This window comes from Hypanus sabinus, chromosome 6 (genome assembly GCF_030144855.1).
Source record: "Hypanus sabinus isolate sHypSab1 chromosome 6, sHypSab1.hap1, whole genome shotgun sequence".
Classification (NCBI taxonomy): domain Eukaryota; kingdom Metazoa; phylum Chordata; class Chondrichthyes; order Myliobatiformes; family Dasyatidae; genus Hypanus; species Hypanus sabinus.
This window is the reverse complement of record NC_082711.1, coordinates 169,201,753-169,227,656: the sequence shown is the minus strand read 5'-3', so window position 1 is coordinate 169,227,656 and position 25,904 is coordinate 169,201,753. Positions and strand designations below refer to the sequence as shown.

Sequence of the window (25,904 nt, the reverse complement as noted above, 5' to 3'; positions counted from 1 at the left end):
CCAACACACAGATTTACTGTGGACAAACTAATTATTCGGAATAAATTGACCGGATAGACTGGCAGAAAAGGTTTGGACAACTGATACCTTTCTATAATCTATAAGGTAACATTTCCCTCTGTTAACATGGCAATTTAACATTCCATTAATGCACAAGAGTTTAGGTAGATGCTGCAAATCCAGAGTGACAAACATTAAATACTGGGGGAACTCAGCAGGTCAGGCATCTGTGGAAGGGAATTAAGAACCAACATTTTGGGCTGATACCCTTCACCAGGACTGAAAAGGAAGGGTGAAGAAGCCAGAAAACGTGGAGGGGGGGGGGAAAGGAGTACGTTGGCAGGTGATAAGTGAAACCAGATGAGAAGGTAGGTTTGGGGGGGGGGGGGGATGGGAGAGGTGATGCCTGCAAGAAAATAAATCTCAGCGTAGCATATGGTGACATATACGTACTTTGATAATATATTGAATTTGAACTTTGACTAAACTGTTAGTGAAATAATCTGTTTGGTGGATGAAGGAAAGAAAGAAATTAAAGAAAAGAGAGAAAGAATCGTAAAAAATTGCAAGATACAGAGCTCTAGGAAATGTTAAGCAGGTCAGACTATGCTAAAGGAAAGAGAAAAACTAAGCCAATATTACAGATGGATGGCCTACAACAAACTTTTCACTTCCAACATGAAACAAAGCTGTTGAGTTCCAGAAGACTATACTATCTCCAGACAGAACATGAGGTGCCATTCTTCAATGGATCTTGTTCTAGCAGTACAGCAAGCTAAAGACAGGTGTGGAGGGAAATGGGATGGAAAATTACAACGGGAATCAACAGGAGATGCATGGTCACCCCTTAAGGCCAAACATGGTGATGCTCTGAAAGCAGTCACTCATTCTACCTTCGGCTTCTCCACTATAGAGGTGATAACATTGCGAGGCACCAAAGGCAGTCAGCTGGATTAGAAGAAGAGAGAGTGGTGAATCTGTGGAATTCTCTGCCACAGGAAACAGTTGAGGCCAGTTCATCGGCTATATTTAAGAGGGTGTTAGATATGGCCCTTGTGGCTAAAGGGATCAGGGGGTATGGAGAGAGAGCAGGTACAGGGTTCTGAGTTGGATGATCAGCCATGAGTAGGGCTGAATGGCCTACTCCTGCACCTATTTTCTGTTTCTATGTTTCTAAATGCAAGTGAATTGCTGCTTCAGCTTTAAGCACTGCTTGATTTCATGCACAGTGGGAAGAGAGTGATCAAAAAGAAAATATGTTGCATCTTGTGCAGTAAAATAGGAAAATAATAGAACGAACAAAAGGTTGGAGATGGAAGCATGCACCAGGGAGATACAAATGGAAATGACCCCTTTGGAATGCTAAGAGGGGAAGACATTTAGTGGTGGAATGTTACTGAATACCCCTAAATATGCTGTATACCAGAGCTAATATTCACAATGAACAAAGACTGAGCACAGCTGGAGGATGAAGGGTCTCAGGCTAAAACATCAACTGTTTAATCCTCTCCATAGATGCTGCCTGACCTGCTGAGTTTCTCCAGCATTGTGTGTGTGTGTTACTCAGAATTTCTAGCACCTGTTGGATCCCTTGTGTTTACAATATCAGAACACCATTAGCTTACAACTCCAAATAAAAAGGGAAACAAAGGTTCATATGAATTGCAAGCTGGAATAAAAACATAGAAACATAGAAAATAGGTGCAGGAGTAGGCCATTCGGCCCTTCGAGCCTGCACCGCCATTCAGTATGATCATGGCTGATCATCCAACTCAGAACTCTGTACCTGCTTTCTCTCCATATCCCCTGATCCCTTTAGCCACAAGGGCCATATCTAACTTCCTCTTAAATATAGCCAGTGAACCAGCCTCAACTGTTTCCTATGGCAGAGAATTCCACAGATTCACCACTCTCTGTGTGAAGAAGATTTTCCTCATCTCAGTCCTAAAAGGCTTCCCCTTTATCCTTAAACTGTGACCCCTCATTCTGGACTTCCCCAACATCGGAAACAATCTTCCTGCATCTAGCCTGTCCAATCCCTTTAGAATTTTTTACATTTCAATAAGATCCCCTCCTCAATCTTCTGAATTCCAGTGAGTATAAGCAGAGTCGATCCAGTCTTTCTTCATATGAAAGTCCTGCCATCCCAGGAATCAAGTTTAGTTTAGCAAGCCAGCTTCACCATCTAAGAAAGTCAAACCAAATCTGATTGCATCTTGAGTCCCATCTACTCACAGAAACCTTTTACTCTTGCTTAAGAAATACTATCTACTCTTGCTACTAATGAATGCATTGTGTTTTGAAGAAGAAACTTCTATTAACAGCCCACTCCACACCTCATCACTACCACTACTTTATCATTTCCTGTCCTACCATATGTACAGACACTCCCATACCTAGCGTCACTTTATGGACCTAGAAATAACCTATGTATACAAGCTAACTTATGTACTTATATTTATCTTTAGCTTACTGTGATTTTTGATCTGCATCAGATCTGGAGTAACAATTATTTTGTTTTCATTTGCACTCATAACATTAAACAATCTTGAAATCTTCTGACGTGGAAAATGTAATTAATTTCACCTGACTTAAATGAGTGACTCTTTACTTTTACATATTTCTTAATGCAGGAGTTCTAAATTTATGATAATTTATTAGATTTTTAAGTTGAAAATAAAGTACTTTAGGAATTATTGAAAACAATGGATCACTTTTTAAATGCTCAGCAACCCACCCAACGCAAGCCAGCAGAAGATAAATGGGAGATTCCGCAGATGCTGGAAATCTTGATGAACACACATCGAATGCTGAAAGAACTCAGCAAGTCAACCCGCATCTATTGAGGAGAATAAACAGTCGTCATTTTGGGCCAAATGTCAACTGTTTATTCCCCTTAGATGCTGCCTGATTTGCTGAGTTCCTCCTGCGTTTTGTGTGTGTGTGTTGCTCAGACCAGCAGAAGGTGATTTTCCATTTGTACTTGATGTACTTTGTGGAAAAATGTCTTCATGAAACAGTGTTTGCAAAATTTGCTTTTGTGGAAGGTGAGGAACTAGAACATTGTGCTCCATTTTAATTATGACCTAATTAGATCCTGACATTGGATAAGCTTAAGTGTTTTATATCATTGCATTGTATATTTTCATAAAAATAAACCCAAAGACTTCCCAAACATTTGTTGTGCATGTTGCCTCGATGGGCTTACAGTTAATAACAGTACCATACCAGTTATCATTTATTATGAATGCAAGGCATCCTTTACAGAATGATCATATTTCCCTGCATTCAAACCAGGCCACATAGTCATCCACTTAGTATTTTCCTGAAATATCCAAATGTAAGAAACAAAAAGAAAATAATAATACACCACTTAAGTACTGACCTATCTTTCATTGGACGTGACAGCAAGATAAACTGAATACTGTCACCTCTGAAAAAGTGATTAATAGATTATCATTTACACCATGAAAAATGAGTTTAAATTCTAGGAAGCATTAACTGCAATTCTTTTCACTGGTTTCCATAAATGTGCAGTAGTTGTAGGATCCCTGGAATCGAGTCTCTTGTATGATTGAATTTTGGCCTTATTCTCATCTTCAATGTAATCTAGAAATTCTTTCTGAATTTTGTCTCACCACCTGTAACATCTACTAATTTAAAAAAATGTTTCAAAAGCAAATATTGGACAATTTAAAATATAAATGTTGCATTAAATTCCTACATAATGCTATTACAAATGTTATCATTTTGATAACTTTTCTGGGTACATTTGACACAAATGCAATTCAGATAATCTAGTTTATCTTTTTTTTCTCAGCAGCAATTATTGATAAATCTGCTTCAAACGTCTTCAGCAAGTGCGTATTTTTAAAAAAAAATGTATGTCACTTGGTTCCATATGGAAAACTACATGAATTGTAACCAATATTTTAGCATTTTGATGGAGAAACAAATTAATTACTCTAACAACATTCAGTCATTTGGGTCTTTGCCATCTCCCAAGAAAGCCACACTATCAGCTCTATACTTTTCTTTTTATTTACTCCATAGCCCCGCAAATTATTCTCCCTCACACCGCTGTCAACTCCCCATTGGTTCTTTTTGCCACTTACCTGCACTAAGCAGTGATTCGCAGAATCCAGTTAAGCTAACAGCGGGGTCTTTAGGAGTAGGGGAGAGAGGAAGGCATCCAGTGGAAGTGGACATAATCGTAAGGAGAATGAGCAAACTCAGGACAAACACGAGAAAATGCTGGAAATCCAAAGCAACACACACAAAATGCTGGAGGAACTCAGCAGCTCAGGCAGCATCTATGGAAAAGAGTAGACAGTCGACATTTCGGGCCAAGACCCTGCTTCAGGACTGATAGGGAAGGGGGAGATACCTGAATTAAAAGGTAGGCAGAGGGAAAGCAGCTAGCTGAGGGGTGATACATGAAGCTGGGAGGACAGAAAAGGTCAAGGGCTGGAGAAGAAAGAATCTGATATGAGAGGAGAGTGGACAATAGGAGAAAGGGGGTAGTAATAGGCAGGTGAGAAGAAGTAAAAGGTCAGAGTGGGAAATAGAGACGGGGGGAGGTACATTTTGTTCACTGGAAGGAGCCATCCAAGTAGCACTGATGAGACTAGGACCCAGGAGTTGTAAGGTTGCAACATCAACTGTTACTCACCACTGTGCTATCCTGACCATGAAATTTAAATAAGCAATTGGATGATAAAAACAGTATTTTCTTTATGTTGACAAATAAAACGGTATTTGTGATGCTGACATCTTGCATCAAGGCATGCTGAACATTATAAAGCATTTTGCTGTCCATCTGTATGGTGACCCAGTTTTGCCAGGCAGTGTCTGGTACACTGACAGCTGCAATAGACAGCTGACCTGGAAATGAAGTGATTGAAACACCCAGATTAGGTAACAGGTTTCTTTGTCAGATATAAATGGAGACACCAAGAATACAGGTTCCTATTTAAATCCTGAAAATATAGCATTGTTATCTTATATAAGAAGCAGGAGAAGGAGTAGGCCATCTGGCCCATCGAGACTGCTCCGCCACTCAATACGCTCACAGTAAGAGATTTAGAAAACATTCAAACTGTTGTAAAAAAAGAAACATTGATGGAAATACTAAAGAGGTCAGGCAGCACCAGTGAAGAGAGAAACAGATTTAACTTTCAGGTCGATGACATTTCAAAACGACTAGGAGAAGTTGCGGGGAGAGAACAGGATCGGGAAGTAACAGGGAGAAAAACAATTCCACTGTCGCATATGCAACCCTCAGGTTCAGCCAGCATACGTTTGTCTTGGGGAAGACAGCCTCTTGCCCGGCCAAACTGATAAATCTCCTTTGTGTGGATGCTGTGTGATGTGTTGCCCAATTATAAATCCATACCGCAAAATATTAGACAGTACAATTAAACGACTGAGTTTTATACTTCTTAATCTGACTATAGTGTTAGTAAATAAAGTAAAAAGAAAAAGGGCCCATTTTAATGAAACAGCCTAATGTGCATGTTGGAGCTCACGGTTCCGTCCATTCATTCCCCATCGACCTCCTCCGAGTGTCGTTGACTCCTGGACCCTCGTTCCAAGCCCACTCCGTCCTGCAGTCCACCAACTCTCTCCACTTGTGTCTTTTCTCTTCATCTCTCACCGACAAAAGACCAAGAGTACCTTCTCTCAGACCCACAAGAAAGAAACAACACACCTCTCATTGGATGGCACACATTCCAAAGCCCCCATTATCTCTAGTCATAACCCAAACACTGCTACTACAGAGAACCCATAACATTAGCAATGAAGCATTACAGACAGGTCATTGAATTAGCAGTGAAACCTTACAGGGCATTACACGTATATACAAGTTTATGGCAAAATATCATCTTAAATAGTAAACTTCCAAAATGAAATGATACAAATATAACCCACCTCACAGGAGCTATTAGTGGATGTAGATCAAATAAAATATGATCCAGCTATGATACGTAGCCATCTATGAACCCCTAAGAGCCAAAGAAGCACAAGCCAATAGAATTTAAGGGTCAACTGAAGGCATAGCCAATCAGGACTGAGGCAAACGGATGGTGGGGCTATATAAAAGCAAGCACTCCCAGAAACACCAACAGCTACACACTGAGGATGTCTCCTTGACTGGTGATGAAACATCTGCAAGCTAATTGCCAAGCTTGGCAAACACCACAAGATCAAGCCTCAACCCGAGCTACTAATATTCACCACCATACCAAATAAAACATATTTTAAGTACTTAGCTAATGTTATATTGAACATAGTCATGAAATAAACAATGGAGTGATTTGTGTATTCCACAGCCTCCTTGATGAAATGTTGACTCTTTGGAATCTCTGTCCCATGACCAAACTGGAAAAGAAACCTTGGGGATGGTATTAGAATCTGAAGAGCATGCACTGAGATTGTACAAGAGCCCAGTGAGTACGTAAACTGCTCACCTACCAACACCATCAGCCACCACTTGCCCCTTCCTGGGTACCCTTCTCAGGATGCGCAAATAGTCTGTAGCAGAAATAAGGAGTCCTTGATGCCATCCAAGAAGAAATCTGTACATGAGTTCACATATTTATGTATGTTATGTTGCTGTACTAGAGTATGGTTGTCCTCTTGGATCTCCTTGCTGTTGAACTAAGCACCTTCCAAACCACAACTTATACCAGCTAGAAGGACAAAGGCAGGAAAAGCACAGAAGTACCTCCAGCTGCAAGCTAGTCTCCAAGCCTTGCATCATCCTGACAAGGAAATATATTGTTGTTCCTTCATCAAAATAGTGGAAAAATCTCCACAACAGCATTGCAAGTATACCTACACCTCAGGGACCGCAGTGACTAAGAAGGCAGCTCACCACTATCTTCTCAAGGCCAAATCGGAGCTGGGCAGTTAGATGTAGGTTCAGTCTATGAAGTCCATATCCCTTCAATGAATATTTAAGAAAAATTTATCAAGGGCACACAGAAGCCAGTGTGCAGCATCCATTCACCTTTAAAAGAAATTGCATGCCTATCCTAAGAATGGCAATGCGAGAAATGAAAACTGGCATTGCCTAAGACGTATCAAGCATAAAAGGAACGTTTAATATAGAATCTGCACAGAAAGCCAGCCTTCAGTTCTGTAAGCAAGTTGCTAACAGATTTGGTAATGAAGTGACCTAAATATAACACATTCTCAAGTGAGCAATTAATAGCTTATTTTATATATGTAAAATAATGCACTAGTATTGTCATTGTCAAGCAAGCTTATCTGAACATTAGAGTGGTTGATGAATTAGTTTTTTTTTGTTTTTAAGAACTATATTATTGCTGTTATGGAACATAGAAGCAAGTCCACCTCCAAAGTTGATTCATTATTTCCCATAAAACATATTTCAGCACGATGCTAACGTTACCATTGAACACTGAGCCAAATGTAATCCATCCCAAAGGAAGGATTAATAGATCACTTCATATGCAACATATAAAATGCGCTTTAAGTACAGTACATATTTAAAACTTTATTTTTAAATCCCATAGGCAAGAAGACACTTTCAAGCCTTAGGCTAACTTACACTCATTCCTTGTGATTCCTTCAATTTACCAGTTGGGGTCCCATCTTAACAAGAGTTGTCTTCTCTCAGGCATTCTGGGCTTCATGGGAGAGCATCCAGGTCACGTGCCCTTTGTGCCCGCTCAACCTAACCTTAAAAGAAAAAAAAACTCAAGCGAACGCCCGCCCTTGCAGCACGCTTGGATACCTGGACGTCCAGGGAGCGTGCACCTCTATTGGGCGGATGGTTCATCAATCAGGTCCAAGGTCAGCCAATAAGAGCTGAGGATGCGGCTTAAGGGCGGGATGGTGGCTGCGCTTCCGACCACCGTGTTAGGATGCGCGCGGTCCGGCAGCCGAGCGGGAGGGGAGGGAGCAATCGGCGGGGGTGGGACTGCCGGCCGCTCGAAGGTTCCGTGTTTAGTTTCACTGCTGTTGCTAGTTTGGGGGGCGGGTGGGTGGGGGGGTTTAAAGGGGGGAAAAGAATCCGCTTCCTTTATGGATGTTGGATTTAAAAACTTTCCTACGTCCACCTCATGTATGAGGTGAAAGTGCTCCGTAATTTTATCCTTTGAGAGGAGTCGGATTAAAGGGGTTTCCCGAGGAAGAGCCGCGAGGAGAGGAGGAGGGGAGGTGGAATTTGCTGGAAAATGGTCTAGAGGAGGAAGCGGCGGGTCGGCACGGAGCGAGGGCAGTGCGGCCGAGGCGGGGCCGGGGCCGGGGAGGGCGCGAGCCGGGCGCGCGCCGCGTCCGTTGGTCATGGCGCTGTGCGGCACCAGCACGGCGGTGGCGGCGGCGGCGGGCCAGCAGCGCCAGAGCGTCGCCAAGCTGATGGCTTATAACGGCGCCGGGGCCGCCCACCACCATCATCACCACCATCACCACCACCATCACAACAACCACCACCACCATCACCACAACAACCAGCAGCAGCAGCCGCCGCCGCCTCCTCAGTCGCATTCCCACCACCATCTACATCCCGGAGCCGCCGGTGGTGTTGCCGGCGGCGCCGGTGGAGGAGGAGGCGGCATCGGTACAGCGGTACACCCGGTCCAGCATCATCACCACCCGGCCTCCGGCGCCGCCGCCGCCTCGTCGTCGTCGTCCTCTTCTTCCTCGTCGGCTGCCGCCGCCGCTGCTGCTGCTGCCGCGGCGGCGGCGGCGGCAGCCGCGATGCTGAACCCGGCTCAAGCGCCGTATTTCCCGTCCCCGGCGCCCGCCGCCGCCGCCGCCACGGTGCAAATTCACGCCGCCGCCGCCGCCGCCAAGGCACATCAGCTGGACATCGAGCCCGACAGACCCATCGGATATGGAGCCTTCGGAGTAGTCTGGTAGGTACGAGGCGAGAGTTGGCATGATCTGTTGCTAAGAGTTTGCACAGCAGGTCGTTTTTGGATATTCCACCAGCGCTGTAAAATTTCGCAGGTGCTCTGTACCAATTCTGTTTTATGTGTTTTGCATCTCCAGCTGGTATTTGTTAACTTTGTATGCTATGCTCTTTTGACACTGAACTTGATAGTTTTAGATAATTTATATTGCATTAGGTGAGTTCGAATGGTGTAATTGGCATGGTAGCGAGGGTCATAGTTTCAAAGTGCTTTGCTGAATATATTGAAAATTTAAACGGACTGGGGTCTAGTTATTTTGACGCTATAACCTATTAAAGTCTAGAGTTCATTGATAAATAAAATGTTGGATTCTTCTATTCGAAGTTTAAAGCTTTGCAAGAGGTCTTGATTTCCAAATAATTTTTTTTTGCTTTTTCTTGTTCAGCTAAAGCAAAAGTGACCCACATTAATATGCTTTAAGTTGCATATTACTGCTGGCTCTTGCTAGTTGCAGAAATCTTTCTACAGTAATGGAAGTTGCAAAAGATACTGGATTAATATTGTTACCTTCTATCTTGAAGCATGTAGCAATGCATAACATTGAGCTACGAGAAATTGATTTCGGAATTTTTTGGTTGTCATACGTTACGCAATATTTTGTGGGCAGTGTGAGACACGATACTTTGTTGGTTTAAATGGACTTTTTAGTGCACTCAATGCAGAGAGCTGTTGGAAGAAATACCTACGCGCGTTTATGTGTTGGAAAGAAAAAAATAATCGACATTTCTGACTGGTTTCAGTTCTTGAATGGAGGTGAAATTACTTGAGGCCTGTGAATTTGTGACTTTCCATAAAGTAAATGATGCATGTTTGTTTTCATTGGTGTATCTCAGCTGGTCACATGAATTCGGTTTCCAAAGAGTTAGCGCTGTTGTAGTAATCTCAGAAAATATTGTGGTTTCATAATCGAGACGGTGTTGCAGGGCGTTAGCAAATTTGAGGTGTGACATTTAGTCTTGAAATACAAAGTAATTGATAACTGAAAAGCAAAGAAACTAGTTTTAAATGAGTAATCCTGAGTCAAGTTGCATATCTGGTGTATATTAGGAATTTCGGATTCCTGCAGACGATGTACTCGTTTTGTTTGTCACTTTATACTTTGAACTTTTTTTATTTTTAAACATAGCAGAGTAATTTTGGTGTAAGAGTAACCACATATTATTGATGGGCAATTATTTGTTTATTAGAAATCTTGTATTTGAGACAGTGGCAATGTTCAGCCAATGAACTGAATTGTTTTTTTTAGCTCAGTCCAGTTTTTAACTTGTAATTGGGTAATCAATGTAAAAGTTTGATTAGCATAACATCATCACTATTGCCCTTTGCCCTTAATCCTTTCAATTTCACTGGTGAAAATATGCAATTGAATAAAGTCTGTTAAATTATAAAATGAGCACTGAAGAGGAATTACAATAAGGGTAGTACTGAGGTTGAAAATTATTTTAAGAATAGCCATTGAATGCTTCACTAATGATACTGAATTGCATTTTTTTTATTTTGAACGATCTGCAGCTATAGTGCTGCAGTTGGAAGTTGTGGCTTTTTTCAATAGGTGAAATTTTGCTCTTGTAAATGCAGTGGATACTGGTTAAATGGTACACATTGGGACCAATACTTGGCCCAATTAGGTGGGTGTCCTAATAACCAAAACTTCATAGAAGTTGTCAAATGTTAAAAGACAAGTGACAGTTTAACAGTAATGTGAAATATGAATTTTTAATGAAATCAGAACAAATTAGTACACTATCAATATCTATAATACCTATATTGGTTCCTAATAGTTATTGATGGAAGATACTGCGTTCTTTGAACCGTATAAGGACAACCAGTGCAATTAGTGTACTTATTGGAGTGACTGGATGCAATGTTATCAGCAATTGCATCCTACAAAATATCATTTTCATTGTAGGATTTAATGTGACTGTAAATACCTTCACGTTCTTCATAGTTGCTAACTAGTGAAATTACAAAATGCTGAAATTACAAACACCAGCATTTTGTGTGTGTGGCTTGAATTTCCAGCATCTGTAGGTTTCCTCGTGTTTGTGTAAACTAGTGAAATTATTTCATTTTCACTTCTGGCCAATTCTGGCATCTGAAAATATGAATGCATGAAACCGAAGTGAGTGCAGTTCAGCCATTCTGAATTGTCTTGCTACTTATTTCTTGGCCACTATCAGTGACAAAAAGTGCTTTTTATACACAAGCAACTGGCATTATTTAAAAACTTTTTGTTCTAAGCATGGTGTAGTCTGTAATGGCCACTCAAGTGCATGTGTCTGACACTAGTTTAAAAACTGTATGCCAATGATACCTGTCCTAATCAAGTAGCCTGGTATCCCAAACTAGTGAAGGGAATTATAACTATTCTCTGGATTTTTGTTCTTTAAGAGTTCTCCCAAATAAGCAGCTGCCCCAATTAATTGATGGCCCAATTAACAGTAATCCACTATTTGCTGAGTTCAAACTCTTTATGATATAATTGCAGCCTTTTTAGTAAAATCAGTGTTGTACTATTTTTCTGTATCTCAATGGATAAAGTTCTCCAATATATCAGCACTTTTATCAGTGATATTTGAAAGCAGCATTTGTGTATTTAATGGAACAGTTTACTTTTTTTAAATCCTTGCATTGTTAACTCTTGCTTTCTTGATATACAAGCTTGTGATCTGGGATGCATGGGGATGGGGTCTGGTCTCCACATTAATTTTGACTGTGGCAAGTTAAAAGCTACAAATTTCAAGCACGGCTAAAATTTTGGTTTAAAAAAAATGCATCTCATGCTACCTTAAATCTGTTTGTACAATTAAACAAAGTTCATGGACTTCCAGCAATTGTGAAGTTCCATTCATTCATGTCTTCAGGGAAGAAATTCAGTGTTACAGTTCTACTTGCAAATTGTTCATTTGAGATGTAGTATAGCACACTGTTACAAAGTTTTTGTAGCCAAGAATTGCATATTCTCATTATTCCTATGAAACAGGTTTTATAACAGCCTGTGTACCTTTTTAGTGATAGACTTGTGACCCCTCAGATCATATAATCAGTGAGAATAATCCTTTGTTATTCCACAGTGGGCATTCAGTCAATCATCTCTTCCCCCCCCTCCCCCCCCCCCCCCCCCCAAGGTTCACTTAGCACTTTCCTGCATAACTGGCAACAAATTCTTGTTGGCAATGTGTTTGTGAATTGAGTGAATTTTGTTTTTTTTCTCAAACGCGCTTGGGTTCAATCTATGAATGTGGCCTGAAACCTTGTAAAATTCAATCAGTCATTGGTATTTAAACCTGATCATTGTTTGCTCTTTGCAAATCTTTTATAGCTGCTTTTCATTTTATTAGCCTCCATTCATAAAAATTCCCTTATTATTTTCCATATTCCAGAAGGGGCAACTTTAGGTTTCAGTATTAGAAGATTTGCCTATGGATTCCATTCCAAGACCTTGACAAATGATATAGACTTGTACTGTGAAGTACTATATTGGTGATTTTAAAATGCGTTAAACTGTCCCCTCCGAGAGTCAATGTATTAAGCAATCATTTACATTGAAGAGAAGTCCATCCAAATTTATTGTTCAGCCTACATCATCAGATTAATGAATTTAGTTGCAGCTCTTGAGATGCAAGATGGCTTTTCGCTTAAACTCCTAGCTTGTGTAAGGGTTTCATTCCTGATCACTCCGTTATAAAACTTTTCTCTGATGCCTTCATTGGTCAGAGTTGACCATAGATGTCATGTTTTAGCTGTCTAGATACTGCAAGCGAGGGCAGTTGCCCATGTAGTAAGCTTCCCCCTCTCCACGCACTGATTGAACCCAAAAGGATGGGAGAAACCAGTACAATTTGACACCAGCAGCTTCGCAGGAGTTGCTAGTCAACTTCGATTCCAGATCCAGATTTTTCTTTTGGAGTTTACTCATGAAGCCTTCCCCATGAGTGGGTTTAGCTGCAGGGCAGCAGAGGTTTGATATCAGTTTTCCTTTTAGATGAACTGCCAACTATGGCTGATGAGCCCTATCTGTTTTAAGGCACCAGTAACTCACCTTTGCTCCTTCTGTCAGTGAAGCTATTCTGCTGGGCTTAATAACTGAGCCATGCCAAGCACTTGGTTGTCAAGGTCTTGGTTGTCAGAAGCTATCTGAGGTGCACGCCATTGTGAGCATTTAATAGATAGTGGGAGTTTGTCCCCATTACCACCCCCTGGCTATTACAACCTTAGAAAAACTTCATTGGTCCTCTAAATGAATAAGATTGACTCTGGGTCTTTCAATCTACCTTGTTATGGCCTTGCACCTTATTGGCTACCTGCACTGCACTTTCTCTAACTGTAACACTTATATAGACAATAGTAGTAGGTGAAGGAGTAGGCCATTCAGCTCTTCTAGCCAGCACCGCCATTCACTGTGATCATGGCTGATCATATGCAATCAGTACCCTGTTCCTGCCCTCTTCCCATATCCCTTGACCCCGCTTTCTATAAGAGCACTAACTCTCTTGATTGCATCCAGAGACTTGGCCTCCACTGCTTTCTGGGGCAGAGCATTCCACATATCCACCACTCTCTGGGTGAAAAAGTTTTTCCGCATCTCTGTTCTAAATGGCCTACCCCTTATTCTTAAACTGTGGCTTCTAGTTCTGGAGTCACCCATCAGTGGGAACATGCTTCCTGCCTCCAGCGTGTCCAATCCCTTAATAATCTTATGTTTCAATCAATAATTTCTCATCCTTCTAAATTCCAGTGTATACAAGCCCAGTCGCTCCAATCTTTCAACATATGATGGTCCTTGATTTTGCATTATTATTTTCAGTGCCCTGTTGTAATGAAATCTGTAAAGATGGCATGCAAAATAGTTCACGGTTCCTTGTGACAGTAGTAAACCAATTTACCAATGGTTCTCCATAAGTTAAAGGTTTCTATAAAAGTCATATCTTTTTAATTCTTTCATTTCATCTGATGTGATATATACCCTGACCATCTATTGGGGAATAACATGAAACGTCTATTATTAACTTGACCAATGCTTTAAAATTGGGAGAATTTGGATGAGGATGAGTTGGGTCAGTTGTAATCCAGAGAGTTCCTGTGATCTTAGATGTAATTGTTGACCACATTTTTCTTTGGAATTTTTCAAGGATGAGTAATTTATAATATGTTAATTCTTAGCTGAAGTGCCCATCTGTATATTTTACAATGCCATTGTTATTTTCTAAGTTATAATTTGTTGCAAATTTCTGTGGAAAACAATCGGCTGCATTTTTCCATTCAGATTTGCTTTGATCTGATCCTTGTGTCTTGAGGGAGTACCAAGAATTATAAACATTTTTTGCATTTCTTGATTAAATGTTTCTAAAAATCTCATCTGTGCAAGCAATATTTATTTCATTCTACACTGTAGATTGTAGCACTTTAACCACAGATGACTGACCTATATTTTCAGGTTTTTTTTATAAGGTTAATTTGCTTTGTGGCTTAACTTTCCATTACAAATTTATGAAGGTTTTAGTTTAAAATAATTTCTTCCCTTCTATGTAATGTCCTAAACTTGGGATCTAAAGTTGTTTCTTTCAAATGATTTTAGGAATTTAAAGTGTTGCAGACTATTGTCAAAAATACTTTCCACTGTCAGCTGTTCACTTTTGCTGGTGTAAATTGCTTACTAAACTATCAGTTAAGTGACTGTTTAGAAGAAAAGTAAACAAACCTTACATTAAGCGTACTTAAGGCAGTAGTGTTATGTTTAATGTTTTGAAGAATTTCAAATTGAATTAAGGGTATAGAGGACATCTTTGTGTATAACAGACAGACATACTTTATTGATCCCGAGGGAAATTGGGTTTCATTACAGCCGCACCAAGAATGGTGAAGAAATATAGCAATATAAAACCATAAATAATTAAATAATAATAAGTTAATCATGCCAAGTGGAATTAAGTCCAGGACCAGCCTATTGGCTCAGGGTGTCTGACACTCTGAGGGAGGAGTTGTAAAGTTTGATGGCCACAGGCAGGAATGACTTCCTATGACGCTCAGTGTTACATCTCAGTGGAATGAGTCTCTGGCTGAATGTAGTCCTGTGCCTAACCAGTACATTATGGAGTGGATGGGAGACATTGTCCCAGGTGGCATGCAACTTGGACAGCATCCCCTTTTCAGACACCACCGTCAGAGAGTCCAGTTCCACTCCCACAACATCACTGGCCTTACGAATGAGTTTGTTGATTCTGTTGGTGTTTGCTACCTTCAGCCTGCTGCCCCAGCACACAACAGCAAACATGATAGCACTGGCCACCACAGCCTGGTAGAACATCCTCAGCATCATCCGGCAGATGTTAAAGGACCTCAGTCTCCTCAGGAAATAGAGATAGCTCTGCCCCTTGTAGACAGCCTCAGTGTTCTCTGACCAGTCCTGTTATTGTCAGTTCATATCCCCAGGTATTTGTAATCCTCCACCATGTCCACACTTACCCCTTGGATGGAAACGGGTCACCGGTACCTTAGCCCTCCTCAGGTCCACCACCAGCTCCTTAGTCTTTTTCACATTAAGCTGCAGATGATTCTGCTCACACCATGTGACAAAGTATAATCAAAATTCTTTCCAATTTTATAATTGACTTTATAGAATAGCTAACATTTTAAAACATTGTACTATTAAATTTTGATGACTGCATACAAGAGTAAATCTGCAGATGCTAGAAATCGAAGTAATACGCACAAATTGCTGGAGGAGCTCTGCAGGCCAGGTAGCATCTATGAAAAAGAATAAATGGTCGAGGTTTTAGACATTTCATCAGGGCTGGAAAAAAAGTTGACTACATGATATTTTTAGTGACTTAAGGACTTGTTCAGAACTTAATTGAACATCTCGGTGCTGCAGAGGGTTGGTTTCAACAGGAGCAAAATGATGCATTTTAGGAGAAGGCTCAGTGATATGGTAGTTGAGGTCATATTCACAATTTTTAAGGTGGAGGAGTGTTGGTTTTGATACATTTGCTTATTAGTCCTTATCACTTTTGATATTTAAAATCTCTAGGACACAGATGAAATATTTCTTTTCCCAGAGGAATCTGGAATTCTGTCTGAGAAAGTACCTCATTAAATCATTTATCACATGTTTTTACATAACAGGGGAATTGAAGATTATTTTGGGGGGGGGGTAGAACTGACTCTGTGGCCAGGTCAGCAATGATCTTACTGAGTGGCAGAGCAGTTTCAATAGGCTGCTCTGATTTTTTGTTTTTAGTGGATTTGGGGATGAGTGTAAAAGATAGTTTTGGAAAACTCCACTTCTCTGGTTTGATATTTGGCTGACTTTGTTTTCCCAGTCTAGAAGGATGTCAATGCCATCATGATTGTGAATTTTCTCAACATTGTGCTAGGGATGAAAAGCTCGTGTGAGATGGAGAAGTTGAGTTTGTTCTCTTCTGGAACAAGTATTTGAAGGGGAGAACTGAAAGCTGTTATCATTTTTAATCAAAATTAATGCTGCCTGTGCCATGTGCCAGTGAGGGTTAGATTAGGATGATTTATTGGATGAGTGGTTAAGGAACTGCTACAGTTTTGGGTTTCTGGATCATTGGGAAAGGTTTGACCTGTACAAAAAGGACTGGTTAAACCTGAACTCGATGGGGACCAATATTTTTGCAGGTAAGTTTGCTAGCTTTTGGGGAAGGTTTAAACTAATTTGGGCGGGGGTGATGGGAACAAGTGATGGGGCAGTTGGAGCAGAAATATAGTGTAGTGAGACTAGGGAAGGATGGACAGAAATTGTAATCAGTGTGATGCATTGAAGTGCAACGAGGCAAAATTGAGAGGGTGATGAATACAGAACTAAAGGTCTTGTATTTGAATACGTGCAGTACATGCAATAAGATGGATCTTGTAGTGCAAGTGGACATTGGCAGCTATGTTGTGGACATCATTGAGTTGTAACTGAAAGAAAAGCATAGTTGGGGGCTTAACATTGTAGTATACACATTGTATTGAAAGGACACACAGGTAGGCAGAGGGGAGGGCTCTAATTTCCCTCTAATTTTTTTTTATAGCTTTGCAGACCATCCTCTAATTTTTTTTTACAGCTTTGCAGACCACCCATTGTCCTGAGCAGGAAGTTTTTTACACAGCCTGAAAGCTGCAAAACTGCACAGCACTTTTGTAATATGCATACTATGAATATTTATAATAAATTTAAAAATCACCTTTTGATGTTATTAATTGGAAGAGTATAATGAAACATTACAACAAAGGAAAATCTTTCATGTTTTGTAGACTTTTCTCTCCTGCCTTAATTACAAACACTCTGTAAACACCATCCAGATTAATATTGCATCTGCATCTTGCTCTTTGTTTGGATGATCTAATGTTCCATTTATTGTCTGTTTCTAGATTACATTTGATTGAATTCGTAAGACTGAATCCATATTTGCAGTGAGCCCTAGAAGCCTGAAGTTCCAATGATGTAAACAAGATTGACAGTCCAAGTTCTTTGTTTCTAAGCACGTAGTTCAATGTATCAGTGAATGTTCTAATTGAACCAGTTTTGACAATTTGTAATCACAGTATTGCTGTGATATTTGAGGCAATACTTTCATCAAAGTTCATAACTGAGTTTTTTAGTCATTTTTTTCCAAATTCCGAATTGGTTGTATTTGCAATAGCAACAGGGTCAAAAGAAGGTGCAACAGCATCTACTGGTATATTTCATTAGGAATTTGAGGATATTTGCTATGTTATCAAAGATGCTCACAACTTTCTGCCGATGTGCTGATTGCATCAACATCTGGTATGGAGGTGGGACTACTGCATAGTATCAAAATAAGCTGTAGAGATTTGAAAACTTAGTCATCTCTGTCATGGGCACTTGCCTCTGTAGTATCCAGCACATCTTCCAGGATGCCTCAAAAAGGTGGCATCCATCATTAAGGACCCTCCTCCCATCACCTAGGTTATGTCGTCTTTTTGTTGATGATATCAGGCAGGAGTTACAGAAGCCTGAAGGCACTCGGTCAACAATTCAGGGACAGCTTCTTCCCAGCTGCCATTGGATTTCTGAAAGGGCATTGAACCCATAAGTGCTACCTCACTACTTTTTATTTCTATTTTTTGCACTACTTATTTCATTTAATTGATGTATACTTAACTGTAATTTTATTGCTGCTGCAAAGATAGATTTCATGACATATGCTGGTGCTATTAAACTTGATTCTGAAAAGCTTGTTGTTCTTTTTACTCATTGTCAGTAAATCTATAATCCAAGTGATTAGATATTAAAAATATATAGAAGAAAATTCCAGCTGTGCAACAGAAAAGGCTGTGAGCACAGAAGCATTTCAGTTACTGTGCATCCATGTACCTGTTTGGCTTCGAGGAAACAGTGGGGTGCTTTTTATATTAAATAAAAATTGAAATCAATCCTTAGAGGTGGCATAGGAGCAGAAGACGTAGAATCCTTGTGAGTAGAGTTAAGAAACTGCAAGGGTAGAAAGACCCTGATGAGAATAGTATACTGGCCTCCAAATAATAGCCAGGATATGGGATACAAATCACAATGGGAGATAGAAGAGAAGTGTTATAGTAGTCGTGGGGGAATTCAATATGCAGGTAGATTAGGGAAAATGAGGTCATAACACTGGTACTCGATCCTCCAGCAGTGGCGGGATCTCCCTGTGGCCCCACACTTCAATTCCACAGACCACTCCCACTCCGACATGATGGTAGAGGAGGCCATGGACACACAAGATGAGGCAACACGCAGGTCAATGGAGCAATACCTTATCTCCCGCCTAGGTAGCCTCCTTCCTGCTGGCATGAACATCCAACTCACTGACCTCTGTTGATATCCCTGCCCCCCACCCTTGCCCCCATCCCTATCTATTAGTTTAGTCTGATTCTTTCTTTCCCCCCCTCACTATAATCTCTCTCCCCAGCCCTACCTTTCTTTCTCTTTTATTTCCCATAATTCTCCACCTTCCCCTTAGCCCATTTCCCTCCAGCCTATCACTTCCCAGCTCTCTACTTTATCCCACCCCCCCCCCCCCCCATCCCCTCCTCGGCCATCCCATGTTACTTCACTCCTGATGAAGGATTTCGGCCTGAAATGTCGTTATTACCTCCTCCCATAGCTGCTGTCTGGCCTGCTGAGTTGTGCCAGCATTTTGTGTTTTTTATTTATTTCCAGCATCTGCAGATTCATTCGTGTTCCAAAATGAGGTTGTTGCTGGTTTCTAAGAGGAAGTTGTAGAATGCCTATGAGATGGCTTTTTAGAGCAGCTTGTGGTTGAGTCCACTAGAAAAAAGGCAATTCTGTATTGGGTTTTGTGTAGTAAAACAAATTTGATCATCATAAGGTAAGGGAGCCCTTTGGAAGCAGTGATCATCTGATAGAGATTACCTTGCACTTTGAGAGGGAGAAGATAAGTCAGATGTATTAGTAATACAGTGGAGTAAAGGGAATTACAGAGGCATGAGAGGGGAGCTGGCCAAAGTAGATTGGAAGCAGACACAATCAGGGCTGATGGCAGAACAACAATAGCTTGAGTTTCTTGGAGCAATTCAGAAGATGCAGGATTCTAAAGGGAGGATAAGCAACTGTGGCTGACAAAGGAAGTCAGAGACAGCACTGTAGGAGGGTGTATATTTAAAAACCCAAAAAATTAATGGGAAATTGGGATTGGGAAGATTTAGATTTTAAAAAAGTAGGCAGCTAAAAGAACCAAGAGAGAAGCTGAAATATGAAGGAAGCTAGACAATGTAAAAGATGCTGAAAGCTTTATTCAAGTATGAGGTGAGAGTGGCTATCAGACCACTCAAATGATGCTGGAGTGGAAGTATTGGGGGGACAAAGAAATGGAGGAGGAACTTTTAAGTATTTTGCATCAGTCTTCACTGTGGATGATGTAGAATGCCAGAAATTCAAGTGTGCCGGGGTAGAAGTGAGTGTTGTTGCTGTTACTAAGGAGAAAATACTTGGAAAGCTAAAAAGGCCGAAGAGAGATGAATCCCCTGGATTAGATGGACTACACCCCTGTGTTCTGAAAGAACTTAAAGTTGTTGAGACATTAATTATTCTTGAAAGATTATTAGTAGATTTTGGAATGGTTCCAGTGGACTAGAAAATGGCAATTGTTATTCCACTGCTTAAGAAGCAAGGCAAGCAGAAGAAAGGAAATTATAGGCCAGTTAGCCTGACTTCAGTGATTGGGAAACTTTTGGAGTCTATTATTGAGGATGAGTTTGCGGGTTACGTGGCCAAAGTTAGTATAGTTTCCTTAAGGAGAAATCTTGTCTGACAAATCTGTTAGAATTCTTTGAGGAAATAATAGGCACGATAGACAAAGGGGAGACATTGGATGTTGTTTACTTGAATTTTCAACAGGCCTTGGACAAGATGCTGTATATGAGGCTGCTTACAAGAAGAGAACCTTGTATTCCTGGTTTTACAGGGAAGATACTAACATGGATAGAAGATTGGCTGACTGGCAGGAGGCAAAGAGTCTGAATGAAAAGGGCCTTTTCTTGGCAGCTGCTTGTGACTAGTGGTGTTGCATAGGGTCGGTATTTAGACCACCTGTCATATTATCTCAAAATTTGGATGAGGAAATTGATGGTTTTGTTGCCAAGTTTGTGGATGATACAAAGATAAGTGGAAGGGCAGGTAGTATTGAGGAAAACAAGGAGTTAGCAGAAGGCTGCAGATGGAATACAGTGTAGGGAAATGTATGGTCGTGTACTTTGGTAGATGGAATAAAGCTGTAGACTATTTTCTAAACGGGGGACGGGGAAATTCAGAAATCAGGTGCAAAGGGACTGGAGTCCTTGTATAGGAATCCCTAAAGTTAATTTGCAGGTTGAGTCAGGAAAGTAAATGCAATGTTAGTATTCATTTTGGGAGGACTAGAATATAAGAGCAAGGATGTAATATGGAGGCTTTACAAGGGTTTGGTCAGACCATACCTAAGAGTATTGTGAGCAATTTTGTCCCTCTAAGAATAGATGTGCTTACATTGGAGCTTGTCCAGAGGAAGTTAACGAGAATGATTCCAGATATGAAAGTGCTAATTTATGAGAAGCATTTGACTTTGGGCCTGTACTTGTTGGAGTTTAGAAGAATGAGAGGGTGCTAATTGAAACCTATCAAATATTGAAAAGATGTAGGGAAGGGGTTTCCTAGAATGGTGAGTCTAGGTCCAGAGGACACATCCTCAGACTAGATGATTGGCTGACTGGCAGGAGGCAAAGAGTCTGAATAAAAAGGACCTTTTCTTGGCGGCTGCTTGTGACTAGTGGTGTTGCATAGGATTGGTTTTTAGACCACTTCTCACATTATCCATTTAGAAAACAGATGAGAAGGAATCTCTTTAGCCCCCATAGAGTAGTGAATCTGGATCTCATTGCTGCAGGTGGCTTTGGAGGCCAAGTCATTGAGTATATTTAAAGCAGAGATTAATAGGTTCTTGATTAGTCAGGGCATCAAAGGTTATGGGGAGAGGACAGGAGAATGGGGTTGTGAGGGATAAATCAGCCATGATGGAATGGTGGAGCAAACTTGATGGGCCAAATGGCCTAATTCTACTTCAGTGTCTTATGATCTTGTCTAATGACAGAGACCTTTATGCAGGAATAAGCATCTGAAGTTGTTAACCAACAAAAGTCATGTGAACATAGCTGTCAGAATTAAATGTAAAAGGAAATATTTGTCGCACTGATGGGAAGAATATGGGTCAAGTGGCCTCTTGTGCTGCAAGAATAACTTATTAGTGTTTTCATTCACTAGGCTAATTGACTGAAAGTATTAGTTAATTTTTTTTGTTAACCTTGATTTTGCTTGTTTTAAACCATTAACTTGCCTCTTAATTTGAACTATATGGTTGTGCTTTAATAAATTTATTGGTCTATCCTGAATGTTGTATCATAATTTTCATGTTGCTTCTCATTTAAAATCTTTTCCTGGTGAAATTGATAAAGCATACAGGCCCATTGCATTAAAATCCTCTCTTGTTGTCTAGTATATACCAACACTTGACTACAGAAGCTACAATTGGATTTTAAAGTGGCATCTATAATATACTAGTGTTCTTAAGAAATGTCTTTATTTTTATTTTTTATGGTTAAACTAAAATGTGGAATCCTATAAATCAAGTATGCTTTCAGCTTACCAATGAAAATAGATTTGGATAGTCTCAAAGTAAAATACAAATTCAAAGTAAATTTTATTATCAAAGTATATATGTCAAACTACAATGAGGTTAATTTTCTTCACGGAATCACAGTAGAACAAAAGTACAATGGAATAAATGAAAAACTACAAAGACTGACATTGTGCAAATCCAAAAAGAAACAAATGATACTAAGTATTGTAAATAAACAAAACTAAGAACAAAGTTGTTGAGTCCTTGAAAGTTAATCCAAAGGTTGCGTTTAATGATCATTTTGGTGTTGGGGTGAGTGAAGATGTTCATGCTGGTTCAGGAGCTGATGGTTGAAGGGTAGAAACTATTCCTGAACCTGGTGGTGTTGGACCTAAGACTTTTGTACTACCTCTCTGATGGTAGCAGTGGGAGGAAAGCATAGGCTGGATGGTGGGAGTGTGTTCAATGCTGAGGAGAGCTTTCCTTGTGATGAACTGGCCTGTATTCACCTCATGTCTGAAGTTTAAAATCCACAGATGCCACCTAAACTAAGTATTATCAGGCTCCTACCATAGCATTTTTTTAAAGTCAGCTATTTCTTGAGTTTGCTATCAGAAGCCTTAGAACCATGGTGCTGAGAATCTTTAGAAATAAATGTGTGTGGTCCATTTCTATGGGTGTGCTTTATGATTGTGCTCATAGTTGTGGGAAGTGTATGAACTTTTGAGTTGGTAGATGGGTACTTATGGAGTTGAGTATGGAATCATGCAGATTAGTTTGAATGGAAGGGTAAGAGGAATTTTTGCAGCTCCATCTACTGTTTTATATGGCTTGATATTTCATTCATAGTTTTGCCCATTCTATTTGTAGTTTTGAGTCTTTATTTTGTAGCGTCATATAGTTAATAGAGATATGCACAAAGCACAATGCAATTCATGTTGCATGAGTTTTATTGAAGGTCTAGCAGGCTCTATTTTTGGAATGCAATATTACAGACAAGGGCAGTAATTCTAGCATGAGTATTTGATTCTTTCTGATTGATGATGCTAGTGAGCAACTTTCTGAATGGCAGTCCTTGGGATGAAAGTATTCCTTCTATACTCTTAGATGGTTCTTAAGAATATGGAAACAAAACAACAAGAAATAGAATCTGTAGTGAGCCATCTTGTCTTTCTAGCCTTTTTTACTATTTATTGAAGTCATTGCTTATCTTGTAACTCCATGACATTTCCTGCTCTTTCCCTGTATTTGATTCTTATGGTATCAAGAAATCTATCAAGTTTTGTTTTGAAGGATCTGTTTATTTTGGGCCTATTTATTTTGTTTATTATTTTTCTCTCTTCCTCTTCCTGCTTTGTTCTCCTTCTTGATTCCCTTTAAGATTCTCATCGCCAGTTCTAAAGTAACACGAGCAAAGCTTCTCTGGTTCTGCTGTGCAGATGTTCTCCCTACTCTATCTTGTTTGCCCTCTTTTTACCTTACTATTTTACAGTACAGTAATTTATTTATATATTGCACTGTACTGCTGCTATAAAGTAACAAACTTTGTATCGTGTTAGTGATAATAAGCACGATTTAGATTATACAAATTTGTCTTGATGCCTCAAATCTAGAACTGTTTTGTACATTATCCCACCAACTACACATTTGCTTTGAACTCCTATTTTTGTATTTGTTAACGCATGGCACTGGCAGTAATTCTGTGATTACTATGTTTTGATTTCCTGCTTTTTAATGTTTTCTAGCCCCTCATCAGCATGCTGGCCCACATCTGTTATTTGTCATTGGTGCAAGTACTAGGGCTATCTTTGGACAAAACTGGTGAATACTCGAGTGAATGCTAATGTGTTGCGGCAGTAGGCTCTATCTCAAATTGATTAAATTTATTGTGCAGTTTGGCAGGATCTTGAATTTGGTTTGTTTTGAAATTAGGGAGAATTTTGATTGATGGGCAATAATTTAAAATAAGTTGTATAGGAATTCTTAAAAGGTTAATTCTCTATCCTGGAATTAATAAAGGCTAGATGTTTTTAAAGGGATGGCACATTTTCAGAATCTGAGTGGATTTTAAATTCTTTTTCCCTCTATATTGTAAACATGAGTACTTTAAAATGAAACTTAAAGTAAAGCAAACTCATTAAACCCAACTATAACTTAACAAATGTGGCTTACCATCTTATATTTTTAAAACAACCTCTGTCTCAAAACTTTGCTCAAGAAACATTGTTGCATCTCTGAATCTGTAACAGGTCAGGCTTGGTACAGAATCTAAGAGCTTGTCTCTTCTTGCTCAGTTTAATCTATTTGCCTCCAACCAGTCCAATCTCCACTACTTGTCCAAATGGAGAGTAACATCCTGGCAGTTTGGTTTTCTTCTTTATAAGAAGTTCCCAAGCATCTGATCTGAGACATGTTGTGAAACATTGTTTTGTGGCATTAGCATGGTATAAGACAAATTACTGTTGATTTACAAAAAGCGCATAAGAGGAATACAGGCAGTCCCCGGGTTACGAACGAGTTCCATTCCTGAGTCCATCTTTAAGTTGGATTTGTACGTAAGTTGGAACAAGTACATCCAGTATTATTTGGCGTCAGTTAGTCAAACGTTAGTCTTAGTATACAGTATATATTTTACCTTTCTATCATATAAAACACTTAAGAAACATATGTATTCCAATAATTAAACCACTGCGTTGCTTAGTAATAATTGTAGCTTTCATCGGGGAAGGGCCTTTCACGTGCTCCATTATTTTCACTTTATCCTTTAAAATTGTTACGATTGTTGACCGATTGTAGCCTAACGCTTTTCCATTGACCGATGGTGTTTCACCTCTTTTCAAATGCTTTATTATTTCCACTTTATTTTCAATTGCTTCCCGTTAGTGGAACAGAAACACTGCTGGTGGCAGGTCCTGAGCTCTGCCAGCTCCTGAGGTCTGCTGGGTCCTAAGGACCACTGCACTGAGACAGGTTAAATGGGACAAGTGGGGGCTGTGCTGGGTTTGGGTATTTGATCCTCCACAATATTCTGCGTGGGAATTTAAACTGGAGGTGACAGTGTTTTTTACAATGTCGAGTTGTGAGCTCGACATCAACCCGGCACAGGAGCAGTCTGTCACTGGATCAAACTCGGGAACCTCCGTTCCGGCGCTGATCTCACTGCGCCACCAGCCGACTGGAACGGTGGGGGGGGGGGGGATCAGGGTGAATCTTGCTAAGAAAAATTTAAGCCAAATACAAAGCTACACACTCAACTCAGTGCAAACGGCAATGACTTAAAATGGTGGACGGCATTCTCTCTCCTTCCTCGGTTCGTAAGTACGAGTTGTCCTTAAGTGGGATGTTCGTAACTCGGGGACTACCTGTAGTGAAATAGTGTTCATGGACTTTCTAGAATTTTAGTAGTGGTGGGGAAGAAGCTGTTCCTAAAACGTTGCGTGTGGATCTTTAGCTCCGGTACAATACTGCTTATTGGTAGTAATGAGAAAACAGCATGCTGCAGATGGTTAAAGTCTTTAATGATGAGAGTTGCCTCTTGAAGATGTCTTTGGTGGAGAGGATTGTGCCCATGATGGAGCTGGCTGAGTCTACAAACCTCTGCAGCCTCTTTCAATCCTACACATTGGAGTCTCCATACCAGGCTGTGATGCAATCAGTCAGAATGCTCTCCACTGTACATCTGTAGAAATGTGCTGGCTTTGTAATTGTGTCAATGCATTGAGCCCAGGATAAGTCTTCTGACATATTGAAGCCCAGGAACTAGAAACAGCACCCTTTCCTCTCTGGACCTCTCCAATAAGGACTGGTGTGTCTGTGGGATTTCTTTTTCAGATACTGA

At 40.2% G+C, this 25,904-nt stretch overlaps 1 protein-coding gene and 1 long non-coding RNA gene across 6 annotated transcripts in view; both read left to right on the top strand.

The window, feature by feature from the left end:
• The first annotated feature begins 8,017 nt into the window (after positions 1-8,017).
• nlk2 (nemo-like kinase, type 2) overlaps positions 8,018-25,904 on the top strand; it is a 141,866-nt gene continuing 123,979 nt past the window's right edge. For 2 of the 5 annotated variants that reach the window (XR_009512843.1, XM_059973468.1), the window contains exon 1: positions 8,019-8,885. Coding sequence is in view for 4 of the 5 variants with exons in the window: in XM_059973468.1 (XP_059829451.1) it covers positions 8,314-8,885 (572 nt within the window). In the remaining variant the exon portion in view is untranslated. Of the gene's footprint in view, positions 8,886-25,904 lie in introns of all 5 variants that reach the window. The other 3 variants (XM_059973470.1, XM_059973471.1, XM_059973467.1) reach the window with 2 other exon arrangements.
• LOC132396089 (uncharacterized) lies at positions 9,333-21,839 on the top strand. Its single transcript, XR_009512856.1, has 2 exons — positions 9,333-9,695; positions 17,325-21,839. It is a non-coding gene; the product is annotated as an uncharacterized LOC132396089 (long non-coding RNA).